General features: G+C 64.2%; 1 protein-coding gene across 3 annotated transcripts in view; it reads left to right on the top strand.

Moving 5' to 3' along the window:
• MAD1L1 (mitotic arrest deficient 1 like 1) overlaps positions 1-27,267 on the top strand; it is a 240,635-nt gene extending 213,368 nt beyond the window's left edge. For all 3 annotated transcript variants that reach the window (XM_044935777.2, XM_006046003.4, XM_044935778.2), the window contains 2 exons: positions 4,291-4,481; positions 26,593-27,267. In XM_044935777.2, the coding sequence (XP_044791712.1) occupies positions 4,291-4,481; positions 26,593-26,751 (350 nt within the window). In that variant the 3' untranslated portion in view covers positions 26,752-27,267. The remainder of the gene's footprint in view (positions 1-4,290; positions 4,482-26,592) is intronic.
• Positions 27,268-27,506: the final 239 nt, after the last annotated feature.

Genomic DNA, 27,506 nt, shown 5'->3' with positions numbered 1-27,506 from the left:
CTCCCGTCCGGGGTGCCCAGCCGCCCGGGGCTTTCACCACCATCGTCTCAGGGACAGAAGCCCTTTCGGAGCACCTGTGGTCGCCTCGCGCTGCCATGATGGCTGTGGGCGGCGTCCTGGGAAGGGCGTGAGTGGCCCTCTGAGAAGGGCGTGGGCCATCCCGTGACTGTGGCCTGGGCGTCCTGGCAAGGGCGTGGGCCATCCCGTGACTGTGGCCTGGGCATCCTGGCAAGGGCGTGGGCCATCCTGTGACTGCCCGCGTTCCTCACAGTTGGAACGTGTGGCGTCCTCTGGGGACACACGAGTCTCACCCGCTCCAGGGCTCCTCTTGCTTCTCTGTCCTCTGTTGGCCTCACACTCCCCCAGTCCCGGGCCCTGCACGCTTCCTGGCGCTTAGACAGCCCGTCACGGCGGGCTGGCCTCCCCGGGCGGCATTCCCTGCTGTCAGCTTCCTGCCCCGCCGTCCACGCTCCCCTTCCCCTGCTGGTCCCATCCCGCTGCATGTCCAGGGGCTGTGGACGGCAGGGCGGGGTTTCTTGGAGACCGTCGTCTGCCCTCAGGCTCCAGGCGGGAGCCGGTTTCCGTACAGCTTTACGGCCCCCTTTTTGGGTCGGTGGTCAGTCCTGCCTGTGGCCCTGGGACTCGGAGCTCGTGTGGATCCGGCTCCTGTTCCCTGCAGGATGTGGCGTGTTCTGCTCCCGTCTGGCCTGGGAGGTGTGGCCTCTGCTTCCGCGGGCATCTGTGCGGTCTCCCTGACGTCCTCTCCTGCCCACCTTCTGCAGTCTCTTTCTGTGAAGTTGCCGCCAGCTCGGTGCCGGGCCCCCAGGGTCTCTGGTTACATCCTGTCTCTGCTCTTTTCTGCCTGTCTGGCGTGTCTCTAGGAGGCGTCCTCTGCTGTCTGAGCCCCTCCCCGCCGTCCACGGGAGCCTGGCCCCACCGTGGGGCGGCCTCTGCCGAGGCCTGTCTCGTTGCCGGTCTCTCTCCATCCAGGTAGCCTTATTCTCGTCTTACATTAGAAGCTCCTGTGCATCCAGTGACCCCGGGTGTGCTTCTGTGGATGCTTCCTCTGGGTGGGGTGGGTAGGAGGCTGGCCGGGGCCTCCCTCTGGGGCTCCTCTGCTGGACACCAGTGTGGCCCCCATCCCCTTTCTGGAAGGGCCGCTGCCCAGCTGCTGGGGTTGGGGGGCTCAGCAGGGAGCTCAGCTGCCAGGCCCCCTCACTCTCCCCTGACCAGGCACATAGAGACCTCCTTACTACCCCCACGACCAGAGAGAGATCCCCTCACTCCCCCCCGACCAGAGAGAGACCCCCTCACTCCCCCATGACCAGAGAGAGAGCCGCTTACTCCCTCACGACCAGACAGAGACCCCCTCACTCCCCCACGACCAGAGACCCCCTCACTCCCCCCACAACCAGATACAGAGATCTCCTTACTCCCACACGACCAGAGATCCCCTCACTCCCACGACCAGACACAGAGACCCCCTCACTCCCCCACGACCAGACACAGAGACCCCCTCACTCCCTCCACGACCAGAGACCCCCTCACTCCCCCACGACCAGACACAGAGAGACCCCTCAGCGCCCCCCGCAAGGCACAGAGAGCTGGGGAGGCCCTCTCTGGCTGTGCTGGTCGGCAGGGCTGGAGGGAGACCGTCCCCGCCACAGATGTGTCTCCTGGGAGCATCTTGTGGGCGTCTGGGGAAGGGAGCGTCTGAAATGGGCCTGTGGGCCTGAAGCTGGACTCTGTCTCCTCCCGGGGAGGTGGATCCCCTGGGGCAGGAGGAGCAGGGTGACGCCCTCACCAGGACCCTTAGACCCTGGCTGCCCAGACTGGGCACAGGCCGCCCGTGGGCACAGCTCAGGCCCGTTGGTGGCATCTGGAGGAAGGCTCAGCTCAGGGGAGACTGCCCGCAAGCTGCAGGGAAGGAGGGGCGGGACGGCCGGGCGGGTCCCGCACCGCAGCTCAGAGCCCTCTCGGCCGCGCCTGCTGCCCGGGCTGGCGGGGAGGCTGGGGGCCCTGGGTAAGGCCCGGGGTAAGGCTTTCATCTCTCACATAGCTGAGTGGCCTGGGGGAGCTCGTGGGGGTGAGGACTGGTTGGGGGGCAGGCGGGAGCTCAGCCTGTCAGTGAGGTGTGGGGGAGTGAGGGCTGGGGCGGGAGCTCAGCAAGATGGGCAGCCGCTGGCTGCTGGCTGCTGGCTGCTGTCAGCCAAGAGTGGCCATCGCCAGCAGGTCAGGCCTGAGGCCGGCCTGGGCCCTGGTGGGACGGCTGTGACCGTGCCGCGGGCTCCGGGTCTCGGGTCCCCAGTCCTGCCCGGGGAGGCCTCTGCTCACTCTGGGAGAGGCTGGGCCAGAGCGATGCTGTTTCCACGGAGGAGGGCCTATCTTTTATTTAATCCAAGCCATTCTGTGAATTATTCATTCATGTTTATGTAAGCGATTGAGCTACACGGATCGTGGGAGCAGGTCAAGACACTGACTCTGCTCCGAATCAAAGGGGCCACCCCTGGGGTCCTCCCTGGACTCGCCCGCTTGGCGGGCTCTGCCGCCCGCAGCCTGCCCCTGGGGACCAGGCCGCCCAGTGCCAGGTGCCCTCTGCCTGTAGGACGCTGCCCCCGAGCCCTCTGTCCCGGCCTTGCCTTGCAGGTCCGTGGCAGGTCCCCCGGCAGCAGGTGGCTCGAGTCACCCACCTGCTTGTGGGGTCTGTCGGCGGGGGAACAGGCCACGTCTGCACACAGCGGGCGTCCCCCTCACGGCCAGGTTGCGTGCGTCTGGCGTCCGAGAGTTCATGGGCGGTGCAGCCTGTGTCCCGGGTGAGACGCCCCCATGAGCTTGGCCGTGAGCGCTTCCTCCAGAGCAGGTTTTTCCCCCGTTAACGGCCCATCCTCGGTGGCTCAGCTGCGGGACAAGGGGAGAACCTGAGGTCAGAGTGGCCGGCCGCCTTTCTAACTTTGGAGTCTGATTACTTAGTCGATCAAGGGCCCCGTCCCCAGGCTCGGCCCTGGAGTGAGGGCGGCCCTCAGGCCTTCAGGGCGGGAGGCCATCCAGGAGCACAGGGGCCATGGAGAGGCCTGGCGTCAGGGCCCCTGGCTCGGGGCCGGGGGCGGCAGCTGCCAGGCTGCCCCAGCGCTGCAGGCCGTGGAGACGAGACTGGGGAAATGTGCTAGAACCTTGGCGTGTTGCGGAGTCTGTGCGGGTCCTGAGGTCCGGGGTCAGAGGGCCCCGCCTCTGACGCGGATCTGCGGTCAGTGGTCGGTCGCCTGAGTTCGTGCTTGTGAAGTGGGGGACCTCATGGCCGCGGTGGCTGCTGAGCGTGTTGGGGCCTGTCCGGTGGCTGTCACCCTCCCCCCTCAGCAGTGCCCGGCCCCCTGCCCCACTTAGGCTAGCCCAATCCTCAACACGGCTGCATCCCCGACGACCCCTGGAACCAGCGTAGGGGCAGAGGTGGGAGATCTCTCTCCCTGGAATGCAGGATCCCTGCCCGCCTGCCCCGTTGCCTCCTCTGAAGGAGAGCCTGACAACATCCGTTCATCTGAAAGCAGCCCCGCCGGGGCGCCCACACCTGCAGCAGACGCCCTGGGTCCTGAGGGTCAGCCTGGGGCGGGGGCGGTCCTCGGGAAGGGCAGGCCACACACTAGGCTGAGTCTGGAGGCTTGGGGTCCCGCATCCCCAGGCAGCATCGGGCCTCACAGGCGACTCGTGTGCACCGTGTGTAGCCGGCTCGCTGATGACGGGGCTGAGCTGAGGTTTAACTCCCGGGATGGCACCTCGGGGGGGGGACTCAGGTAACCGCTGTGTGCGCTCTTGGTGGCTTTGCACAGCTGCTTTCTCCCCGGAAGGTGGGCCCAAGGGCCCTGCCCTGAGCTGTCCAGTTAGGACAGGGCCCAGGGTGCCCTGCCCGACCCCACACCCAGGGAGCCTGTCTTCTCCCAGCATCTGGTCTCCGGGAGGCTAGCCGGGGAACCACGGGCAGCGTGATCCCAAATCTCCAGATGACCTCCGCTCCTGTGGCCCCCACCCCGTGCTTCTCAGCAGCGGCCTGGGAAGTGTTTGCCACTCCCTGGGCTGACGGGACAGACTTGGGGCTGGAGTGCGGGGTGGGGGTCCCCGTCTGGGCCCAGAGGAGAGATGAGCCCACCTGCTGCCCGGCTCATCATCCTCGTCGGGAGCCGCGCGTGGCTGCCTGGCCCCGACATGGCGTGCGCCCCCCTCACTCCTCAGTCAACGCGCTGCTGCCCCTGAATGTCCTCCTGAGACCCCAGGGAGCTGACTGCCTCTCCCTCCCCACAGAGCTGAAGAAGCAGGTGGAGAGTGCGGAGCTGAAGAACCAGCGGCTGAAGGAGGTCTTCCAGACCAAGATCCAGGAGTTCCGGAAAGTGTGCTACACGCTGACGGGCTACCAGGTGGACATCACCACAGAGAACCAGTACCGGCTGACCTCCATGTACGCCGAGCAGAAGGCCGACTGCCTCATCTTCAAGGTGGGACGCAGCGCCCCCCGAGCCCCGGGCCCCTCCCTGCCCTCTCCCTCGGCGTCCGCCCCCCTGGGGGGCAGGGGGGCAGGGCTCCGCGTTATAGTGCCCTCTGGGGGCTGAGGAACGGTGAAAGTCAGGGAAGGGCCCTCAGCGCGCCTGCGGCTGCAGCTGGACGGCAGGGGCGGGACCAGGGAGAAATCCCCGAATCCGAGCTGCTCCCACGGCTGGGGGCCCCGGGGTGGGCTTTTGGGGTCTGACAGGGTGGTTTAGTTCTGCCACACCCAATGGTGGGACGTCTAAGCAGCTCAGTGCACCTCTGCCCTCTTGCTGGACCCCCTGGGCGCTGAGTCGGGCGGGAGCCCTGTGTCTGGCACGGCCCCCTGCCTGCTGGCTCAGAGCACGCGCAGAGTGTGGGCCGAGGGAGGGACCCAGAGAGCAAGTGGCTGGCGGGGCCCTGCTCTTCAAGCGGAGCGCCCGTCTCACTGGACTGGGACTCAGGGCCCATCTTGCCTGGCCCCAGGGGTCAGAAGGATTTCCGGCCAGCCGAGCTCCATGGAAGGGTCTCGGGGGAGCTGGTGGGAGCAGAGGCCGGCCCTGCCACTTGGGACGGACACAGGCTCCCGGGGCCGCGGGCCCGGCTGAGGAATGACCGCAGACAACGGCAGCCTCCGTGGCTGACTTTGTTTTCCCAGAGGTGGTTTCACAGGCAACAGGGGTGTTGGAGGCAGAGTTAGAAACAGCTGTGCTGTCGCAGGTGGGGGGCACAGGTCTGCAGGGGGGAGGGCGGGCCTGGGCGGCCCCGGAGGAGGGGGAGCCGCCTGCCAGAGCTCAGCCCCGCAGTCTCCCCACAGGGCCTGGCCCCCGCCCGCCCGCCCCCAGGAGTGGGCCCTGAGCCCTCAGGCGTGTCCGCAAGGTCTGTCCCGGGAGCTGGCAGCCAGGGTCCCTGTTGAGCTGTGAGGAGGGTGGGAGTTCCGGACCCCCCGTGTCACCCAGGGTCACAGCGGCCCTGCTGTCTGAGACCCCAGGGGACCAGGCCCCAGGGATCCGGGGGGGAGGTGGCTGCTTCTCGCTCGCCCGCGCCAGGGCCGCGCTGTCTGTGCGCGCGCACCCGCCGTGTGGAGGGGCCGTGGGGGCGGAGCTGGGCCCCTGGGCCCTGCACAAGGGGCGCCTCTGTTAGGAGTAATGAAGCAGGCCTCACGTGTCGCTGTGACCGTGGAGTCCATGGCTCACCCGCGTGTCGTCGGGGTCTGTGGGTTTTGACAGATGCAAGCCGCCACGCCCTGGGCAGCCCTGTGCTCATCGCCGGCTCCGTGGCTCTGCCTTTCCCGGAGGCAGTGGATTCACAGGCCGGCTCCCTCAGTTAGTGACCCGGCCGAGCCCCAGCTCTTCTCGTGACTCGACGGCTGGTTCCTCTTTGGCTCTGAGCCGTCTTTCCCATTTGGACATCCACAGTTAGCTTGTCCATCACTTACTGAAGAACGTGGTCGTTCCCAGGCTTTAGCAATTATGGATGAAGCTGCTGTAAACAGGCTTAAACCTTTCTGGCCGCGTGAGCACGTAAACGCAGCCTTAGTGCAGGCGGCGCGGAGGCTGGCGTGCAGCTGGGTGGGCTGGGGTCCGGGGTCTGCCGGCCGGCTCCCCTCCTTCTGCACCTGATGTGCCTTCCCCCCACTCGGCGCGTCCAGGTCAGCAGAGCCGGCCCAGCTCAGGTGCAGCCTCTGCAGGAAGCCAGGGCTGCCCTCACCCCCTGCCCTCCCAGCCCGGCCCTGAGGCGAGTCCACCTAGGGAGCTGGTCTCGTTCTCAGCCTGGCCTCGGGCCCAGAGTGGGCGGCAGGTCCCCAAGGGTCGGAAGCAGGGAGCAGAGTTGGGTGGCAGAACCTGCGCGTTGGGCCCGCTCGTGCGCGCCATGGGGGTCATCCTGGGGATCATCCTGGCGGCGTCTGCTCCTCCCCACAGCCCCACAGCCCCTCAGCATCAGCTGTGGCCCTGAGCTGGCTCTGGGTCAGTGTCTGCGGCATGGATGTGACTCCCAAGGCGTTGCTGTCAGGCGGGGCATGGTGGTGGACCGTGAGCCAGAACCTCAAAGGTGTGACTGTCCCCAGTGCCCATGGGCGGGGCACCTTCTCGTGGCTCTGTGTGTGCGCTGGCAGGGCACATGGATGTGCAGGGGGGCCCCGCCTGCCTTTGTCCCCTCGTGCCCAGTCAGCGCGCCTCCTGGGGGCCCATGGCCCCGCCCCCTGAGAAATCCGCTGTGGGCAGTGCAGTGGGACGGGTCCCTGCAGTCTCCAGGCTGCGTGGTGCCAGCGTTGGGGTCCTGAGCCGCCCCGAGCTCCCGGCCCCCGGCAAGTGTCAGCTGGTCCTCTGGCGTCCAGAGCTTTCCTGACAGAGACCAGCAGAGCGGCCAGAGGGTGGCCGCTCCTGTCCTGCCTGCCAAGCTCTTAGCTACCCCGCGGGGCCCCGGGTGCTTGCCTACAGGTGGAGGGGCCTGGTCCCCACTGACCGGACACCCTGCCCCCCTCACGGCCTGTCCAGCACGCCCCGCCTGTTGGTCCCTGCGGATCGGCACAGCAGGGTCCGCCCCAGGGCGCCTGTTGTCAGGGTTCAGAGACTCAGGCTGAGGCCCCCGTGGCCCCATGTGCGTCACAGAGGGGCTGGTGTGCAGGCGCCTCTGGGGGTGGGTGTGCACCCCAGCTGCCCGCTGCGTCCTGGGAAAGCAGCTGGGATGAGCAAAGTGCGTTTGTGGCCCCCCCACCCCACCCCAACCTCGTGGGGGGAGCAGGCCCCTTACCACCCTGGCTCACAGGCCCACCCTGCCCTGGCACAGGTGTCCTGTCCGCTGGATACAGTCCAACAGCCTGCTGCATGCGTGGGGGTGGGCGCATGGAGAGCTCCCTGTGAAGGCAGGAAGGGCCAGGAAGCCCCCCTCCCCAACCCCAGGCGTCCTCCGCCCACTGCCTCTGCCTCCCTGGAGAGAGCCGCCCGAGCCAGGGCTGGGGCTGGAGAAGAGGATGGACTATGCTGGAGCCAGGCGGTGGCGGAGCTCCGTGCGGCCTGGGCTCAGGGCTGCAGGGTTGAGCCAGCAGGCTCTGCTGGAAAGGCAGTCGGGCTGCCAGTGACAGCTCTCGGCTGGGGGGCGGGGGCGGGGCTCAGAGGCGCCCCCTCCGCCCCTGCTGACCGGGGCCAGGCCGCCATCCGGGGCTCCTCACCCGAGCGCGCCTGCCTGCGCTGGGCCTCGGGCTCACGCTGGGACGCGGAGGCTGTCCCCACGCCTCTCTCTGCGCGGCAGGGTGCTGGGGTACGGGCTGGGGTCAGTGAGAGCAGAGGCCTGAGACAGCGAGGACTCGGAGCCGTGGGAGGCCCGGCCCTAGCCACTCTGTCCCCTAGATTTTTGGACCTGGTGACAGTTTGTAGTTGAACACAGCTCGCCCATGATGGGGCCAAGGAGCAGACATGTGAGGTGCAGGTGTGGGTGACTCTGGGCGCCCCGAGGCCAGCACATGCCTAGTGACTGCCTCAGACAAGGGCCTCTCAGCAACTTGGGGGCCACCCAAGAACGCCCCAGCCACACAGCCAGTAGGCTCTGTCCTCAAAGGCCATCCCCAGGGGGCTCTGCCCCTGAGCTCGTGTGCCAGCCCCCGCCCTTCCCTGCAGGCCCAGGCCTCGCTGCCCCCAGCCTCACCCAGTGCTTGGCTCGGGGCCCTCATACCCTCCCCCCGGCCCTTCACAGGCGTCCTAACCTGGTCACGGGGCACCAGTTCGGGTGCCGTCGGCCTGGGAAGGGCCCACCAGAGGACCCCAGGGCTGGTGCCGTCCACCGCTGGGCTGGACTGCAGTCCCAAGACCTAGTGGGTCACCTAGTGGGTCACCCGGTGCCCTCGTCCAGCTCATGCAGCCAAGACTCCCGGTGCAGGACCGCCTGCCCTCCCCGGGGACCCGGGCCTCCCCCCGAGCCGACGCCGCAGGACTGAGCAGGAGCGCTCGTCTGGTGGCCGCCTGGGCAGATGCTGAGTCCCCCGGGCCGATGCCGAGTCCCCCGGGCCGCCGGTCCTGATTAACTGTGCAAACCTCATTAGTTGACGTCAAATTTCGTGGAAGGTGCTCCTCCGGGGGCCGCGTGAGCAGCCTCCGGTCTCCCAGGAACGGCCCCCCTCGGCTCTTAGCCCCACCCGCCTGGGCGCCACGGTCTGTCTGCCCCTCCTCCAAGGCGCTGCTGCTGTGAAGAATATTAAAGCAGTTTTTCCAGGAGACGGAAGGGAGCACGGGGGTCCCTGCATGGCCCGGCGTCCGGCATGGTTCCCTCGGAGCTGGGGCCGGGCCGGGCTCTGTGTCTGTCATGGGGGCACGGCTGTGGCGCAGGGGCCCGGCAGAGCCCCTCAGGGAGCTGGAGTCTTGGGGCCACTGGGCAGGCTGGGCGCTCTGACGGTGACCCTGCCGTGGGGCAGCCTCGCTGTCACCTCACTGCAGGGTAGGGGCCGAGGGGAGCTGCCCCCGTCCTGCCCCTCAGCCCCGCCTGTCACGGCCCTGCTCTCTGGCTTCCCTGAGACCCACCGACTGCCTGTCTCTTCAGCCTCAAGGCAGAGAGGGGCCCTGCCATCACCGGCGGGGGCCCCTGGCCTGGGTCCGGGGGCTGCCCTCCTCCACACAGCCCCTCCGTGGCTCACAGCTGCACCCCTTCGGGAAAGGGCCTGTGAGTACAGTGATCAAGCGCCCCTGGAGACGGGTGGAGCCCCCCGGCAGGGCCGCAGGGCAGGGCCCCAGCTCACCCTCCTTCCTCAGGGCCCGGTGGATCCCAGGGCTGGACGAGCGAGGTGACTGGGCCAGGGTGTGGGGCCCGCTGAACCCCGCCCAACCCACACGCAGTCTTGTAGCTTAACTCACCTGGGAGCCAGAGCCCCGGGGCCTGGGGAGTCAGGAGCCTGCGGGGTGCTGGTCCCACGGGCATGGCCCCTCACGCACCCGGCTTCCCGCAGCCAGCCTGGGTTGGGGGCCGGGTTTCCCCTTACATGGGAGAGGCGGCTTGCTTTCAGGTCAGAAATCCTCAGGTCAGGACGGGCGTTCAGAGTCCCAGGGTCAGCGCGTGTCTAAGGCAGGCTTGGAGCCGAGAAGGGAGCTGTAGGGGGCGGGGTGCACCCCCCGGCCAGTCCTCCCTGCCAGTGCTCCTCTGCCGAGTCCCAGCTGGTGACGGTGGTGGGTTCTCTGAGGCGTTGTGCCCCGCCGCCTTCTTCCCGTGGTGGGGCGGGGGGTGCTTCTTTGGGGCTGGCCTGGCCGTGCTGTCTGACTCCCCCGTCCCCTCCCCAACCAGCCGTGGGCTCGCCCATTCCCCACCCGATGCAGGCGAGGCTCGGTGTTGCTGTTTCGTGAGTGCTGACCTCGTCTCCGTGGTAACCCCATGGCAGGCGGTGTTTGCTTTCACGTTGGCTGGTGATGCAAAGCTTCCTTCCAAGCTGAGCCTACTTAAGTTGATAAGGATAGTTGATTTAAAGAAAAGCGTTAAGTAAATGACAGACCTGGCCAGTGGCACGTGCAGACAGCTGTCGCTCAGAGACCCAGTGACTGCCTGCTCATGGCCGCCCGCTCGGCCTGCAGCAGCCCCAACTCCTCACCACACGGAGGGTTCCCAGGGAGCTCCCAGCTCACAGGGCCCAACACAGGCAGCTTCTGACCCGGGGGCCGCAGGCTCCCCATCCCCCTCCCCCGACTCAGCTGAGATGAAGCCCTGATGGCAGCCTGCAGGCTCTGGCACGCATGCCCCTGGACCCCCGCTGTTAACGATGGAGCTCCTGCAGCGATTTACCTGGCTCTCAGCCTGACCCCGTGGTGAGGAAAATCAAGCTGAAATTAAATCAAATTTCAAATGTTAAGCTAACCAATTAAAAAAGCAATCACATAGAAACACACGTTTTTCAAAACGCCGTTGTGTACTCTGCCCTAATTCACGTGTGCAGGAAGGAGGTCTGGGCTGCAGGGCAGCGAGTCCAGCACTGACGTTGTCCCTGTGACCTGTCCCTGGAGGGCACAGGGCGGGCACGGAGCCCCGACCCACGGGCCGCAGCCCCCACCTGCGCCTCTGGCCGGGAGTCCAAGAAGGTGCTGAGCACACCCCTGACCGGGCACCAGCATCCTGGGGCGAGACGTCCCCGGGCCCAGCCCCCCAGCGAGGTGCGGCCCGGCTGTCGCCCCGGAGGCGTTGTCTGCTGTGTGCTCCCCTCCAGCACACCTCCTGCTCGGCCTCCCCCTCCTCTCCTCTCCCGGGCAGCCTGGCCTGCCCTGCCCTCGGGGTCAGCACCGGAGCCCGTGTGCATGCGGGACAGGCTGTGTCCATGGGTCCGGGGCTGCTGAGGAGTGAGACACTTCAGCCAGTGCTGCCCAACGCCGTCTGACTCAGTGCCGTCCGTCACCCCTGATATTTCTCACAGAGCCAGAACAGATAACTCTAAAACTTAATGGAACCACAGAAGACCCAGAATTGCCAAAGCAATCCTGAGCAAAAAGAACAAAGCTGGAGGCATGACCCTTCCAGACGTCAGACGATGCTGCAGAGCTACAGTCGTCAAAACAGCATGGTTCTGGCACAAAAACAGATGCATGGATCAACGAGGCAGACCAGAGCGCCAGCAGCAGACCCAGACACCCACAGCCAGTTAATCCACGAACAAGAGGCGAGAACGCGCAACGGAGGAAAGATAACTCCTTCAGCAAGTGGTGTTGGGAAAGCTGTACCGCCGCATGTAAATCAGTGCGGTTTCAGCACACCTTCTCGCCATACACGAGGATAAACACGAAATGGCTTAAAGACCCAAATACAGAGCAGGACACCGTCAAACTCGGAACTCCTACAAGAGAGGACAGGCACAACGTTCTCTGCTGTGAATGACGGCAGTGTTTCTTATATCAGTCTCTGAAGGCAATAGAAATAAAAACAAAAATAAATAAGTGGGATCTAATCAAACCTAGGCCTGGCGTGCTGCAACTCATGGGGTCGCAAAGAGTCGGACACGACTGAGCGACTGAACTGAATCAAACCTAAAAGCTTTTTCACAGTAATGGAAACCACGAACAGAGTGAAGCGGCAGCCTACAGACTGGGAGAAAACATTTGCAAACGACATTATCGACAAGGGCTTCCTTTCCAAAGTACGCAAACAGCTCATACAACGCAATAACAAAAAAGCAAGCAACCCCATCAAAAAACGGACAGACGGCCTAAGTAGACTTTGTCCAGAGAAGACGCTCAGATGGCCCACGGGCACATGAAAAATGATCAGTGTCTTAGAGAAACGCAGATCAGAGCTGCAAGGAGGCGTCACCGCACACGGGTCAGAACCTCTGCCGTCAGAAAGCCCACGAGTAACGAGCGGCAGGGAGGGTGTGGGGACAAGGGGGCCCTCCACCCCGTCGGCAGGAGTGTGAGCTGCTGCGGCCTCTGTGGACAGCGGTCTGGAGATTCCTCAAAACACTGAAGATAGAGCCACGCTGTGACCCTCCAGCCGCACACCGGGGCCTGTATCCAGACAGAGCTGTAAATCACGGGGCTTCCCTGGTGGCTCAGTAGTGAGGAATCTGCCTGCCAGCACAGGAGACGCAGGCTCGATCCCTGATCCGGGAGATCCCACACGTCCTGGGCAGCCGCGGGGAGGAGCAGTGGTCAGCCTGTCACGGTCCCGCCGATGCCGGGGGTGGATCTCCCCTTGCCCCCACCCTACCTGCCTGGGCGGGGCAGCTGCCCTGGCCTCTTGGGGGGCGGGGACTGGTGACATTGCTGATGGGGCTTCCCTCAGGTGAGCTTCCCCCTGGCAGTGCCAGCCGTCTCCCAGGAGGATGCCAGGTCCTCCAGGACAAGAGGGGGGCGGGGCCTGGGTCCCTCCAGGGTCCTGTGGGCTGTCTTCAGGCGGGAGTTCTGCTGTGTCTCTGCTCCTCCATGTCTGCTGAGGGGTTAGGGTTGCCCCTGGTCTGCCCTATGAGCAGGGGGGCCCGTGGGCAGCCGTGGGCGGGTCATAGGGTGTGCCCCTCGGATTCAGAGCCGGCTCATGGGGCCCAAGGCCCGCAGAGGAGCTCGGGCATCAGGGCCAGGGGGCGTGGAGGCCGTGCAGGCGCGGAGGTGGCGCGGGGCCTCCCGCTCAGTGATGAGGGTCTCAGCAGGCACGTGGATGGATGGGCCTGGTGCTCGGGGAGTGAGCTGGTAATTACACTTCACCATGAGGGCCATCAATCGTGGCCTCGCCAGAGCGCCCCCGCGGGAGCTGGGGAGGCCATTTGTTACCTGGTGACTCACAGGAGCGGCTCAGCCAGCTCTAAGCAGACCTTTCTGGGGGCTGGACCCAGGCTCCAGGGCGGCCCCCCACCTGCCTGCCCCCCCACCTGCCTGCCCCTCCCCCACCTGCCTACCCCCCCCCCCCACCTGCCTACCCCCCTCCCACCTGCCCAGCCGCCCCCACCTGCCTGGTACCCCCCAGCTGCCTGCCCAGCCCCCTTACCTGCCTGGCCCCCCCACCTGCCTGCCACCCTCCCACCTGCCTGGCCACATGGTACCTGGGAGGCCAGCAGGAGGGCTGTGCACAGGTCCCTGGATGGCAGGGTACCCTGGGATTGCAAGGATGAAGGGGGCTCACTTGGTTCAACCTGAAGGAGGCCGCAGGGGCCAGGAAGGACTGAGCCCCCCAGCCCCGCTGAGCTCCTGCCACGCTCCCCCTACCAGATGCTGGGGGAGCCCCCCAGAGGGGCTGACCCCAGTGAGTGTCCATCCAGCAGGTCCTGGCCATGGTCAGGCCCTGGTCCCCAGGCCTCTCCTCCCTCCGTCCACAGGGGCGCCCACGCCTGGACCGAGAGGCCCACCTGCGTCTGGGGGGTGCGCCTTCTGGGCAGCTGGGGCCCCTGGGCTCGGAGTCCCTGCCCCGGCTCCCGCCCGCGGGTGCCAGGCCCGGAGGGGCGCCTGAGCAGCGGGGAGCCCCACCGTGGACGCCAGATGATTTAGCGACGTGATTACTCCTAACACAATACCTCAGAGCTGCTTATTAGATTCCCCCTTTCCTTCCAAACACTGCTTGGAAATAAACACCGGGGCTGTTACACTTTGTCCCCCTCCGTTTAATTAACTTTTAAATCACATGATGTCACCGGACCGCCCTCAGATGCGGGCTCTCGGCCGGGCTCGGGGACTGTGAACCGCCCGACACGCCCGCCCTGGCGAGGCCCCCGCCCCGCTCAGACGGGATTCAGGCTCCTCGCTGTGGCCTGAGGTCCCAGCTCTGCTGCGGTGGCCACGTGCCCCGCCCCCCTGCCCGGCACCCAGGACGGGGGCCTGGAAGCCCGAGGGGGCGTCGCAGCCCCAGGAGCTTTGGCCCGGGAGCGAGGCCCAGGGAAGCCGCTGACACTGGCAAGCCTGAGCTGTGTTCAGACAGAGGCCCTGCCAGGCTACTCGGGAGATGAGACTCCCCCTTAAGGTGGTGCCCTGCCGGGAAACTAAGCAGTGTTTTCCTAATCCGGGTGGCCGTCCTCCCTGGAGGGAAGGACAGCAGTGTGTGGGGTCCCATCTCCCCGCCTGGGCCCGGCCCGCATGCTCTCCTGCTACCAGAGCGCAGAAGGGCCGGCAACCCCTCACAGGCCTCCCCTCGTGCGCCCTCCCAGCCCTGGTGGACCCGAGCCCCGTGAGTAGGCTGCGGGGAAGGCAGTGTGATCGGGAACCCTCCACCTCGCAGGAGCAGCGGGCGTCAGAGCCCTGACTGACTCCCCGGAGTCACGTCGGCTCAGGGAGGCCGAGGCGGGGGCGCTCAAGCCTTCCTGCAGGACCGGCTCTGCAGGGTCACCCTGAACCGACGTGCGCCCTCAGGGCTCACCGAGCTTGGCCTCTGCCCCCCAGCCATGCCTGGCTCTCTGCCCCAAGGCTGCAGCGCATGAGTCCTGGGTCCTGTGTCCTGACACAAAGCTGGTGCTTACTCAGCAGAAAAGGCCGGCGAAGTTGGGAACAGTCTGTGGTCCTCCAACCCCCCAAAGAGGGTAATTTCCTCTCCCCGGACAGATGCGAACGTGAGGGGCCTTGCAAAAATCATTTCTGAAATTAAATCGCAGGAAGATACCTTCAAGAAGTGAGGAGATTATCTGTATTCCATTCTTGGGGCCAAAGAGCAAATTCAGCTGCAGGATGTGTTTGGAAATTTCTTTTTTAAATGAATGTGGTCAATGCAGCGCTGCCAGCAGGATGAGGGACGCCCCGCGAAGCGCGTCTGGAAGCCGAGCTCGGCCGCATGCAGGCTGAGGTGCTGATGAAACGGAAAATGCACTTCACACGTTGTGCACACGCAGACTGCACCCCCGGGCGTTCTGTGCGGAGAATGAAGCCCTTCCTCCCTTCTGCTCCCATTGGCGGCGGTGGGGGCAGGGGGCACCCGCGGGTGAATTCAGGTGCACACGCAGCATCTCCCGCCGGGGCCCCGCAGGGGCTGGGGAGCCGGGACCCTTTGCTTCCACCCCGCCGATCCGGGTGGTCACTGCCTGGCGCTCATCCTACACCCGACGCCCCGTGGGTCCTAGCACTGGGCAGACGCCCCGGGTGACTCGTCAGATGGGCACCCTCGGCGGGGGCCTCCCTTGGTGACGTCTACATCATCCATCCTGGCAGCGAGGCGCCGTCCAGCCAGAGCAAAGGACGGCCCTGCCCCACCTGTGCTCTGAGCCGCCTGGAAGTCGTGCGCCTTGGCGGAGCTGGGCGGCGGGGCAGCGTGAGAAGCTGCTGCTGGCTGAGGGCGTGCCACCTGGCGCCAGCATGGAGCCGCTGGGAGCGGGCGCAGAGGACGTGCCTTCAGCATGGCCGGACCTCAGGACCTGCCTGGGCCAACAGAGCAGCAGTGCCTGGGCAGGGCACGGTGCGGAGCTCGGGGGTCTCGGGCCCTGGCTCGTGCCGGGGAAGGTGGCTTACGGGGTGGGGGCTTCTCTACGGGAGGTGAGTCCTGACCAAACCCTCGCCTTGGAAACGAGTCTCGGCCCTGTCTCCACCCCCACCTTTGGCTTTGACTCCGTAATAGAAAAGCCCAGTAGGAACCGTGCGCTTCAACAATGAGATGTTTTAATTGCATCTTAAAATAGAATTGCAATAAAGAACCTTAAACTGTGACTAACCAATTGTATTTAAGGGAGTCCCAGCACGGTCAGAGGCGGGCAGACTAAAGAAGCCAGCCCACTCCCCGAGCCCCAGCCCTCAGAAGGGCGCCGGGACCTCGGCCCGCCTGGCCACCGCGACCCTTCCCCAGGTCCAGCTCCATCATACCGGGCAGGCACTGCCCGGGTTGGAAACAAGAGGGGAGGGCCGGACCCTGTTGGGTTAATTTATCGTTTGTCAGAGAGCCTCTGGGTTCTACCAGGAAGAGAGGACGCCACCTCCCCATCAGGACACAGGTTGCTGACTGGCTGTACAGGGGTGTGGGGAGTCGCGGGGAGCCGGCCCTGGCTGCAGTGAATCTAGGCGGTCACTGGAGCTCCTGTGTGCAGGTCCCTGCAAGCAGGTCCTCCTTGCAGCCACCCTGCCCCCTGCGGGCTCCAGGAGGGCCACGTTGGCTCCAGAAGCCCCAAGATTGGCCAGCCATTGACGTCTTACTCCAGCCCTCCCCTGCAGCCCATCCTCCAGCCTGGGGCTCAGACACACTGGTCCCGGCCCCCCAGTCTGCTCCATCCTGAGAGGAGGACAGCGGTGGCCACGCCTCGTAACCCTCACACCCCCTGCCTTGCCCTCCCGTCCCCTGACTCCACTGCTCTGCAGGGGGAGCCGGGGAGGAAGGGTCAGCTCTGCAGCTGCACACACCAGTGCCTGGCACACGTCCGACTGAGAACTGGCCAAGAGGCCGTGTGGGCATGGGAGCCCCGAGAAGGGGGCCAGCCTGTCCTGGGGGCACCGGGCACCCCACGGGTTTGGACCCTCGGGATCCTTGGGGAAGCGTCCACTTCTGGCTCCTTTCCCTCTTCAAGGACGTGCGATCTAGCTCCAGAATGGACAGTAGGGCCAGACCCTGAGCAGGGAAGGCAGCAGCGGCACCCTGGATGGACCACCTCCGGCCTGCGGGCTGAAGCCTCGGGGCCGCAGGGGCTGCAGCCACGTGAAGCCCAGCACTCAGGTGGGAAGGGCCGGGGGTGAAGTCTGTTGCCGCTTCCTCTCTCGTTTAATTACCAGCATGTCAGTTGCAGAGTTGAAATGGAGCTTAAAAAGCCTTTGTGAGTAATTAGTGTCAAAAACACAAGATCTACAAAGCCATAAACTCACAGCTTGGTGATGTTACCAAGTACTAATTAAAAAGGAAGAGAGAAAATTCTGTCTGGAGATCAGATCCTCATCCCTGCCAGAGACGGAAAACAAGGCCGGTGCAGACGGTCTGGCGCGGGGTGAGGGGTGGTCGGCTCCAGCCCACGGACGTCACCCGTGCACCTGCGGTTTCCCCAGCACCGGCCGGGTAGGCTTCCAAGGCTGGTCACCTGTTCCAAACTTGGCAGCTTCGTCCTGCAGTGGGCGTGCCCTCGCGGTCAGGCCCGGTCCCGCCACCCGTGTGCCTGAGTCCAGCGGTAGTGGCGGAGGAGGCAGCTTGGGTGAGAGGAGAGAGCCCTCTCCTCCCATCCACGCTGCTCTGTTGATGGAGGGAGACCACGGCTGTTGGGTCATCATGCCGGACGTTTGTGCCGGACACGCTTGTACAGCCCGGCGTGAAACGGAGAGCGTCACACAAGTGTCAGGGTCCACGTGGAGGCGGCAGGGAGGCTCCTGGCATGTCTGCAGCAGGACTGCAGGGTGTGTGCGTGCGAGAGAGAGCGTGTGTGTCTGCAAGAGCATGTGTGTTTGTATACAAGAGAGTGCATGTACAAGTAATGTGTGTGTGTGTGCAGGAGTGTGTGCGAGTGAGTGCGAGAGTGTATGTACAAGAGTGTGCAAAAGTGTGTGTGTGTGTGCGCGAGTAGTGTGTGTGTACAAGAGAGTGAGTGTGTGTGTGTGTCTGGGACGGGCGAGCGGCTGGGAGGAGCAGGGTCAGGAGAGGCCGAGGGGCCGTGGTGGTAAGCCAGCCCCTCTCTCTGCCATCTTCAAGGCTCGGTCTTGGCGTCTAGTTTTGTTCTTCTTCAGAGTTTGGGGGGGTTCTAGTTCTCGGCATTTCCATATTCATTTTAGACCCAGTTCGTCGACTTCTCCAGGAGAAGCCTGCTGAGGTGCAGTTAGGACCACGCTGCGGCTGGGGTCCCCTGGGGAGAACTGCCCCTCAGCAGTGTCACGTCTTCAGCCTGAGAACGATCTCCTCTGTCTTCAGCCCAAGAACGGTCTCTGCTCTGTCTTCCCATTTCTAGGGCACAGTCTCATGTCTGTCGGGTTTATCTCTAAGTGTTTCGTGTGTCTGATGCTATTATAAACTGGTTTTTACTTTTAATTTCATTTTGTTCTAGTACATACAAATAGTTCATTTTTATAAAAGGGACATTTTATTTTGCAGCCTTGTTGAATTCATGTATGAGTTCTGGTAGCCTTTTACCCTGTTGCGTGGTATTTTCTGCAGAGACGGTGGTGGGCTCTGTGAGCAGTGGCAGCTGCTGCTGCCTGCAGGCTGGAGGGTTGCGTCTCTTTTTCCCGCCTTGTTTCCCTGGCTGGGACCCCCACAACAGTGTTGAGTGGGAGCCGGAGCGGGAGCTTTCCTGCCCCATGTTCACCCTGAAGGGATGCGTTCAGCTGGAGCCAGAGTGTAGCGTCAGCCGTGGGCAGTTGCAGATGCCCGTTATCAGGCTGAGGACATGCCAGCCTGGTCTCGTCCACGGAGGAATGTTTTTGAGGAACCCGTGTCGGGTGTGGTCAGATGCTCTCTCTGCATCTGTTGAGATGTCGTGGTTTTTCTTCTTGACTTTGTCAATATGTTGAATTACTCTTTATAGCAGTAAACCAGCCTTGCATTCCCATAAGAGCGGTGTGGTGCATGAGCTCAGTCCTGTCCGACCCCACGGACTGCAGCCCCCAGGCTCCTCTGTCCATGGGATTTCCCAGGCAAGAGTACTGGAGTGAGTTGCCATTTCCTTCTCCAGGGGATCTTCCTGACCCAGGGATTGAACCCGGGTCTCCTGCATCTCCTGCTGGGCAGGTGGATTCTTTACCGTCTGAGCCACCTGGGAAGCCCTCCTGGGATAGAGTTGTATCACCCTTATTACCTGTGTTATTGGACATGTATTGCTTACTGCTCTGCTCAGAACTTCTGCGTCTGTGCTCCTGAGGATTATCGGACCGTGCTTTCTCCCTCATGATGCCGTCATCCGACCGTGGTGTCCTGGTGACACCTGCCTCACAGGGTGAGCCGGCGAGCGTGTCTCCTCTTCCATTTCTGTGAACACTTTATGTAGAGCTGGTATAGTTTGTTCCTTAAATATTTGATAGAATTTAGCAGGAGAGCCATCCCGCCTTGGAGACCTCTTTGTGAGAAGGCTTTTCACTGCGATCTCATTTCCTCGAGAAGAGGCAGGACTGTTGAGGTTATCTCCTTCCTTTGTGGTGAGCTTTGGTCATTTGGTATCTTTCAGAAATTTTTCTCCATTTGATGACAGTTGTTGAATTTATTGGCAAAAAGTTGTTTATAATGTTTTTTTGTCCTTTTGAAAATCTGTAGAATTCCTAGTGCTATCGTCTCGCTCATTCATGACACTGTGAACAGCAGTTTGTGTCTTTTATTCCTGATTCATCGGACCAGTTTATCAACTTTATTAATGTTCTGAAAAGGTCACTTTTGGTTTCATTTTTTCCTAATGCTTCTTCTACTTCACTGACTTCTGCTTTGATCTTTTTTCCTTTCTTCTGCTTACTTTGTGTCGACTTTGCCCTTTTTATTTTAGTTTATTATTTTTAAAAAAAATTTTTTTCTTGGCTGTGCCCCACAGCTTGCAGGCTCTTAGTTCCCCAACCAGGAATCAAACGCTTGCCCCCTTATCCACTGAGCTCCTGTGAAGCTAAAGCCTCCATTTGACCCGCTCTCTTTTCTGACGTGGGCACTTAGTGCTGCACATCTTCCCGTAAGGCTGCTTCACCAGCTCTACAAGCTCTGATACCTTAGTTTAAATCTGTTTACCTTTGTGTTAGGGTCCAGAATGTTGTCTAAGTACGTAATACTTGAAGGTAATTTGCATTTTGCAGGATGCTGTAAGTGTGTGAGGCAGTTTTTTGGTAGGCTCGTCAGAGCTTCTGAATCTGCGCTCGTTTCCTGCCTTCCCTTTCTGTCAGTGGACAAAGGTATTGAAATCTCCAACGGTAGTTATAGATCCGTCTGTCCACCTTGCGTTTCTGGTGGCTTTCATTCATGTGTAAATGAATCCCTCTATTGTTTTCAAATGGCCATTTTCCTTGGTAATATTCTTCGCTCTGAAATATGCTTTGTTTGGTATTAACACGGTCACTCCAGCTTTCAGCTTCTGCTAGGGTGGCATATCTTTTTTTTCATTCTTTCATGGGTTGCACGGGATGGAAATGCCTGGAGGCGGGGTCACTGGGAGCCTTTTGCAGCCCCCCTGCACCCGTGTGGGCCTCTCCAGGGCCGCGGGCGTGTGTGGTGCGTCCCTGTGGCAGCCCCCCTGCACCCGTGTGGGCCTCTCCAGGGCCGCGGTCGTGTGTGGTGCGTCCCTGTGGCAGCCCCCCTGCACCCGTGTGGGCCTCGCCAGGGCCGCGGGCGTGTGTGGTGCGTCCCTGTGGCAGCCCCCCTGCACCCGTGTGGGCCTCGCCAGGGCCGCGGGCGTGTGTGGTGCGTCCCTGTGGCAGCCCCCCTGCACCCGTGTGGGCCTCTCCAGGGCCGCGGGCGTGTGTGGTGCGTCCCTGTGGCAGCCCCCCTGCACCCGTGTGGGCCTCTCCAGGGCCGCGGTCGTGTGTGGTGCGTCCCTGTGGCAGCCCCCCTGCACCCGTGTGGGCCTCGCCAGGGCCGCGGGCGTGTGTGGTGCGTCCCTGTGGCAGCCCCCCTGCACCCGTGTGGGCCTCGCCAGGGCCGCGGGCGTGTGTGGTGCGTCCCTGTGGCAGCCCCCCTGCACTCGTGTGGGCCTCGCCAGGGCCGCGGGCATGTGTGATGCGTCCTCAGGCACTGCGGCCCGCTCACGCACGTACTTTTGTTGCTACGTTTGCAAGTTCACTGGACTTTTTCCACAACATCCAGTCTGCCATTAACCCCCCAGGACACTCGTCCCGAGCGCTGTGGGTTCACCTGCAGAAGCTCAGTCTGCTCCTTTCGTGTCACCGGCTTTCTGAACACGTGGACTCCGGTTGCGACAGCTGCTTTCGCGTCATCTGCTGATTCCAGCGTCAGTGTCGGTTCTGGATGAGCTTCCATTGACTGCTGTTTCTCTTCACTGTGAATCACATTCTTCTGGGTTTTCACAGCCTGTCATCTTTGATGGGTGGTGAATTTCCCCCTGCTGGGGGCTGGGTGTTTTTGTCTTCTGTGACTGCTCCCACCCAGGCTTTGCTCAGAAGCACTGTTACTTACTTGGAAACGAGTCTTTCAGGTCTTCGTTTAAGATGTGTGAGCCAGGGATGTCCCTGGTGATCCAGTGGTTAAGATTCCATGCTTCCACCGCAGGGCATGCGGGTTCAGGCCCTGGTCAGGGAAATTGAGATCCTGCGTGCCAAGTGGCGCAGCAGAAAAAGCCTTCTGAGCAAGACCAGAGCAGCGGGTGGTCAACGGTACTGCTCGTCCTGAGGGGAGACCGCCCTGTGCCCTGTGACGCTTTCCAGGCATGGCCGGGGGGCGGGCGGGACCCGGCGGTGTGAGCTTCTGTGGTGGCGATGTTTGCTCTGAACCATTGTGGGGACTTTTCCTGGTCTCAGGCGCTTTCCTGGCGTGGCCAGGGGGCAGGCGGGACCCGGCGGTGTGAGCTTCTGTGATCGGCCCCCTGCGAGGTGCTCAGGGACAGTCTGCTCGGTCCTGCTTCCAACCTTGGCTCCCGTCTCGGGTGCGCTGCCCTGCACCCTCTGGCCCCCTGGTCTCTCCAGCTGTCAGCTGACCCTCCACTCAGAATGTCCCCCTATGCCCAGAAAGCGTCTCGGGAGGACAGGGCTGTCCCGGACTCCCCTCCCGTCTCCCGGGGCTGCCCCCTTGCCCCCTCGCCTCCCTGGACGTACAGGCGTCCTTGCGTTTCTGTGTCCTGTTTTTCTGGTTGTTTCAGGCTGGCAAATAGTCTCCCTCTGTCTCCCAGAGCCGAGTGTTTAGACGGGTGTTAGCATCTGAGCCCACCCTCAACCCTCCCCTAAAACAGGGAAGTCCAGCTCAGAGCAGTGAAGTGAGGAGCCCGCTGTCATGCAGCGCCTAGCAGAGCGGCCCGCGTGGACCCCAGCTCCCGCCTCTCCATCGGAGCCATCCCCCAAGCATCCTGCCCCTCAGACGGCCCCGTGGGCTCCTCAGCCACTCCAGGCTGTCTGAACGGGGAGGCGAGGAGGGGCAGGCCTCTCGTATGAGGGCAGGAGGGGCAGATGGTCCAGCCCACTTGATGGAGGAGACGGAGGGACCCGGGCTCTCCTGGAACTGGGGCCCGGGCCAGAGGGGCCCGGCCTGCAGGGTCCTCTCTGCCCGTTGAGAGCAGGGGAAGGAGGCGGTCAGCCCTGCGGTGCCCTCCTGCCTCGCCCCTGCCCGCCTGCCCCCACTTACCCGCCTCTGCCCCCGACCACGGGCCTCTGCCGCTGGGACCGGGAGGTGCTGGGCGCCCGCCTATGCCGGGCGGGCTCCTGGATGTGACCTCCCGGGGCCTTGCCGCCCCGTGCGCACCCCCCCCCCCCACCCCGTGAGGCTGCAGGAACAGCTGCGTGTGGATCTAAAACGGAGCATCTGAGAGATGGAGGGCTGTATAAATAGAATAATAATAATAATTGTGGGTTTGAGATCGGTCTGCAACTGTTGGGGTGCCTGGCCTTGCCCCCCCAACAATCGCTCTTGGGAAAGGTCACCCCTCGCTGGGGACGGTGAATTCCAATAACGCTGGTATAATTAGAACATGCAGTATTTAGATGCTTTTCAGTACAATTAAGTGGGGATAATTGGGTGAGCTATTTTCCGCGTGCTGGACATGCTTCCTCGCCAGCTTCCGTTCGTTCCCTGGAACTTGGTGCCGGGACAGTGCGCTCAGCTCCTGGCCAAGCTGTCCTGACCCACTTGCCTCCGCGGCCTCTCTGTTCATGCACAGCAGCGTCTGCCTGGGGCTCCCAGGGGCCTCCGGGACCCAGACACGCGGCCAGCCCCCAGGTGCCCTGGTCCAGGCAGCCACGCCCGGCGGCCTCGCAGGGTTGACAGCATCTCCTGCTACAAGGGAGGGCGCCAGGCCTCGGGGGTGGCGGGGCGGCGCCCACAGGCCCTCGGAGGGCTGGGGGGTCCGTGTGGGCCTCGGGCCTGGGCTCCGAGGCGAGGGGAGAGCAGCAGGAGTGGATGGGGGGGCACACTCCACACACCCAGGTTCTCAGGGAGCCCAGGGCTGTGTGCACGTCTCTCCCCGCAGAGTGCTAGTGGGCAGGCGGGCATCCCCGGAGGCGCCCCCACCACGGTGGAGGGCGGCTCAGATCTGGGGGAAGCAGCCAGACGTCGCCCCCCCCCCCAGTCCCCGGTCGCGCCCACAGCAGCCCCGGAGGCCGACCGGTGGTGACAGGGCCCCAGGGCAGGCTGTCCTGCGAGGCCTGGCCCCAGATGCCCTGTCCCCACTGCAGGTCCTGCCTGGCCTGGGCCCGGGGGCTGGTGGCACAGACATTAGCGCGTGTGCAGCAGGGACAGGGTGTGTGTGTGCCTGTTCTCTGAGCTGTTCAGCTCTCGTGGATATAATTCAGGTATTGTTTTTTCTGATCACAAATACAACGTGCAGTCACAGTAAAACCCTGGAGAAAGCAGGAGACCGTGACGAGCCACCTTTCACCCTGGCCCTGTGAGCGACCGGCCGGCATCCCTGCTCCGCCGCCTTTTCTGAGAGCCTCTTCCTCTCTGTCGGTGGGAGTGCCATGCGGGCGTGGAGGTGGGGGCACCCTGAGGCAGGGCCCTGGCAGTGCAGCCTGGGAGCGCATGAGATCACCTGGAGCGAGCAAGGTCCTGGCTGGAGGAGCCCTGGTTCTGTTCTGAAGACAGGAGCATCTGGAAGCCTGACCCCGGCAGAGAACAGTGTCCGTGGCAGCTGTCCCCTCAGAGGGCGGGCAGCGGGCTGGGCCTGGGGCGGGCCAACCCCGGACCAGCTGACCTGTCCCGAGGTCCCCGGGCCCTGAGGGCACACGGGTGTCCCGATGTCCCTGCACAGAGGGAGCGCCTGGTGGCTGGGCGAGCGGCCCCACATGGCCCCGCCGTGGACGCCGCGAGACATGTCTGCATGTGAAGGGCAGTCAGGAGCCCACAGCCCACCGGGGCCTGGGAAGGCGGCCTGAGGAACCCTGGTTCAGTCAGAGTGGAAGGGCTGCCCTGGGGGCAGGGAGACAGGGGGCCAGGCTGGGAGGAGGGACGGCGGGCTCTGCCCCCACCCCTGGCCAGGCAGATGCAGCTGCCCTTCCGGCCTCTGCCCACCCCCAGCCTGCACTGGGCCCACAGCTACAGGAGAACCAGCCCCTCTGACATTTAGGGGAGACTCGGAATCGAGAGCAGAAGGCAGAAATGAAAGGATTTTCTCGGTAAAGGTCAGAGTGGTTTCTCGTATTTTTGTGTAAAAACAGTCTGTGTTGAGCTCTGACAAGGCTAAGTGGGCAGCGGAACAGGGCCAGCCACCCGGTGGGGCCGCGTGGCGGGAGGAGGTGCCCGCGGCTGAGTCGGCGCTCGGGGGCCAGGGGAGAAGGCAGCGGGCATGGCCTCTGCGGGGGATGAGAGCTAGTTTGGGGGGGCCCTGCCCTGTGGTGCCCAGTGTTTAGAGGGAGCCCTGTCTGCGTCAGCGACGGACACTCTGAGAAGACCTGAGCTGCACACACGAGCAGGCACTCACGGGGGCGCGGGCTGCCCCTCAGCGGGGCAGTGTAGGCCCACATGGGCCATCTGGGGGCCCTGGGACCCCAGGGGGGTGGGGCGTCTTGGGAGGAGCTGGGTGCTGCCCAGGCCAGTCTACTGCTCTGCAGGCCTCACTGCGGCAGCTCCCGTGGAGCGCTCCCCTCGTGAGCCTCCCGTGGCTCCCACAGAGTGCTGCCCGCGTGAGCCGCTGTGGCTCCCACAGAGCGCTGCCCGCGTGAGCCTCCGTGGCTCCCACAGAGCGCTGCCCGCGTGAGCTTCCCATGGCTCCCTCAGACCGCTGCCCGTGGAGCCGCTGTGGTGCTGTGTGCACACGTCTCACCCCTCCCGCATCTGGACCGGGCCCGTCCGTGGCCGCAGCGCAGGCCTGTTCGCCTGTCAGTGGTCGTCCGTGTCTTGCGGTCGTGCTGAATGCTGCTGCCGTGGATGCTCCCGAGCCAGCTCACGTGTGGACGTGCTCTCTCTTTTCTCGGGCACGTGCCAAGGAGCGGTGTCGCGGGTCGCAGGGTTCCCTCCCGAGGAACCGCCGGGCAATCAGCACAGCGTCCACACCAGCACGGTCCTCGCGGCCTGGTTTAGATGGTCCCCGCAGGCCTGGAGCAGGTCTCACACGGGCTTCACTTGCATTTCCCTGAAGACCGACAGCGTTGTGGCCGTCGGTCTGTGTTCTGAGGGAATGTCTGTTCGGATGGTTCTGTTACTTTCTCATTGGGTCACTTGTCTTTTTCTCGTTGGTTGGAAAGAGTCACGGGTGCGTGCTGCATGTGGTCCTGAACAGACGCCTGGCCCGGGTTGGGGCGTGTTGCAGGGTCTCCACGGCTGGGAGGAGCGTGCGTGGGCCCCAGGCAGCTTTCTGGTGGCTGTTACGGGACTGGTGGGGCGGGCGCCCACAGACCGAGGCAGAGCTGGGGTTCAGCTGGCAGGTGGGTTTGGGGTCAGAAGGAGCTGCCTGGGAAGGAGAGCTCTCCAGAGGGGTGCGTGTCACCAGAGTATCCCAGCCCTGGATTCTCCAAACGGAGTGGCGTCTGGCGTCCTGTGAGCAGGGGTGGAGCTGACTGGGTCAGGTGGGCAGGCTGGGCAGGTGGCCTCTCTGCTGGGGAGGGGGGCCTACCCTTGGTGGCCACCACCCCCCTCCCCTCCCGCCCCCCCCGAGCTGCCCCACTAGCACCCCTGCCTCGAGGAACAGGGCTGCAGGCCACAGGATCCTGTCTGATCCTTGACGGCCTCTGCCCAGGCCTGCACCCCCAGCTCTCCCAGACCCCAGCAGGCAGCCTCTGCCTGCCCCTGGGCGCTGCCTGTGGGAGGGAACGGTCAAGTGAGCCCTGCCCGAGTGTTCGGGCACCTTTGGGCCTCCGTCCACCCCCAGTAGCTGAGCACCCGGGCTTGGTTCTGCTCAGACCTGCCTGGTGACCCCAGCTAGCCCCGAGACGTCTCTGAGCTCACATGTGAGGGGCTGACCGGCTAGTCTGGGGGCCCTTCCCTGTGGCACCCAGTGTTTAGAGGGGCCCGTCTTCTTTCCTGGCACTTCCGCAGCTTCATCTGACGTTTAGATAAAGAAGCGTGGAAGGAATCAACCCCTTGGGTTCTCCAGGATGCCTGGCCCCCACCTGCCGCCTGCAGGATGCCCTCCAGGAGGGGTGGCCTCCAGCACACCCTCAGCTGGGAGCCCCTCCACTTCTGCCCGAAGCCTCACAGCCAGAAAGGACGGGATCTGAGCCTGGACGGGTGGGCGGGTGGGCTCCAGAGGCTTCCCCACAGAGACCCCGCCCTTGCCGTGCGGCCGGCCCGAGGGCGGTGGGTGAGAGAGGCCCTGCTCTGCGGCCTCTCGGCCACCCCCTCCTCACTGGGCACAGCCCGTGAGTGAGACCTGCCTCAGACTGCATGTGGCCAGACGGGGCCCTCACGCCCGGCTCCGAGTGTCCTCATGAGGGTGGGGCTGAGGGCAGGGGTGCCGGGGGGCTGACCTGGGGGAGCTGGCGAGCTGGAATCCAGACGCCCATCTGCTTCTGGACCCTAGAGAAGGGGTGAGACCCTGCCCGTGAGGCCTGAGGCTCAGCCTCGCCTGCGGGGACGTGCCTGGACGTGGGCGATGGCCAGGCCGCCCGTCTGCATCTGGACCTGGGGCCTTGCGGGGGGAGTTGTCTGCCCAGACCTGCACCTGCTGATGCATCTCCGTGTCCCCCTCAGGCCGCGGGCCCCTCGGGCACCAAGATGCAGCTGCTGGAGACGGCGTTCTCGCGGACAGTGCCAGGGCTCATCGAGCTGCATCTGCTGCAGCAGGACAGCATCCCTGCCTTCCTCAGCGCCCTGACCCTCGACCTCTTCAGCCGCCAGACGCTGGCCTAGACCCCAGCCCCCGGCCTCGGAGTGGGGAACGGGCGGCCGGCAGGAGCCCCGCTGTCTGTTCCTTGGGGTCCCAGCCCCCACCGGCCGTCAGGCCCCACCCACCCCTGCCCGGCCCCCCAGGCCTGGCCCAGCCTCTGCCCCAACGGGGCGTCGAGCCTCCCGGCCTGGTGAGGACTCCTGAGCATCGCCCTGCACCCCACCAGGCACCCCACCCGAGCTCAGGGCCCAGGGGCACACCTCTGGCCGGGTCGGGGGGGTTAAGCAGCTCAGGGTGACCCCCTCCCTGAGCCCTGAGCCCACGCCCACTCTGCAGGGCAGGCCCACCTCCTTGCCCGCCTCCTCACCCCCCGTCCTGCAGTGCAGGTGGAGGGGGGTTTCTGTGGCCAGCTCCCCGCCCCTCCCCACAGTGCCCTCTCGCCACAGCCTGCTCCAGCCCAGCCTGGCTGGGACCACGCAAGTGAGCCTGGGTGCCTGCAAAGTCCCAGCTCTCATGAAATAAAGGTCCCCTCAGCACCCCAGCCCCTCACTGTGTGTGCATCTGAACCCCAGGGCTGGGGCCCTCCCTCTGCCCTGTGGGCCAGCCCGTGACCACAGACTCACCTCGGGCACTGCCCACGGCGGGTTCCCAGGTCACCACCGGGGAGGCAGGCGGGGCCGGCGGAGCTGGGGCCGCACCTGACCCTGCTCTGCGCTCCAGCCCGTCACTGTCGGCTCTGGAGCTCAGACCTTGACTGTGTGCCTTGGACAGACGCGCC

The sequence above is a fragment of the Bubalus bubalis genome, chromosome 24 (assembly GCF_019923935.1).
Source record: "Bubalus bubalis isolate 160015118507 breed Murrah chromosome 24, NDDB_SH_1, whole genome shotgun sequence".
Taxonomy (NCBI): domain Eukaryota; kingdom Metazoa; phylum Chordata; class Mammalia; order Artiodactyla; family Bovidae; genus Bubalus; species Bubalus bubalis.
Note: the sequence above shows the minus strand (reverse complement) of the source record. Positions and strands in the feature narration are given on the sequence as shown.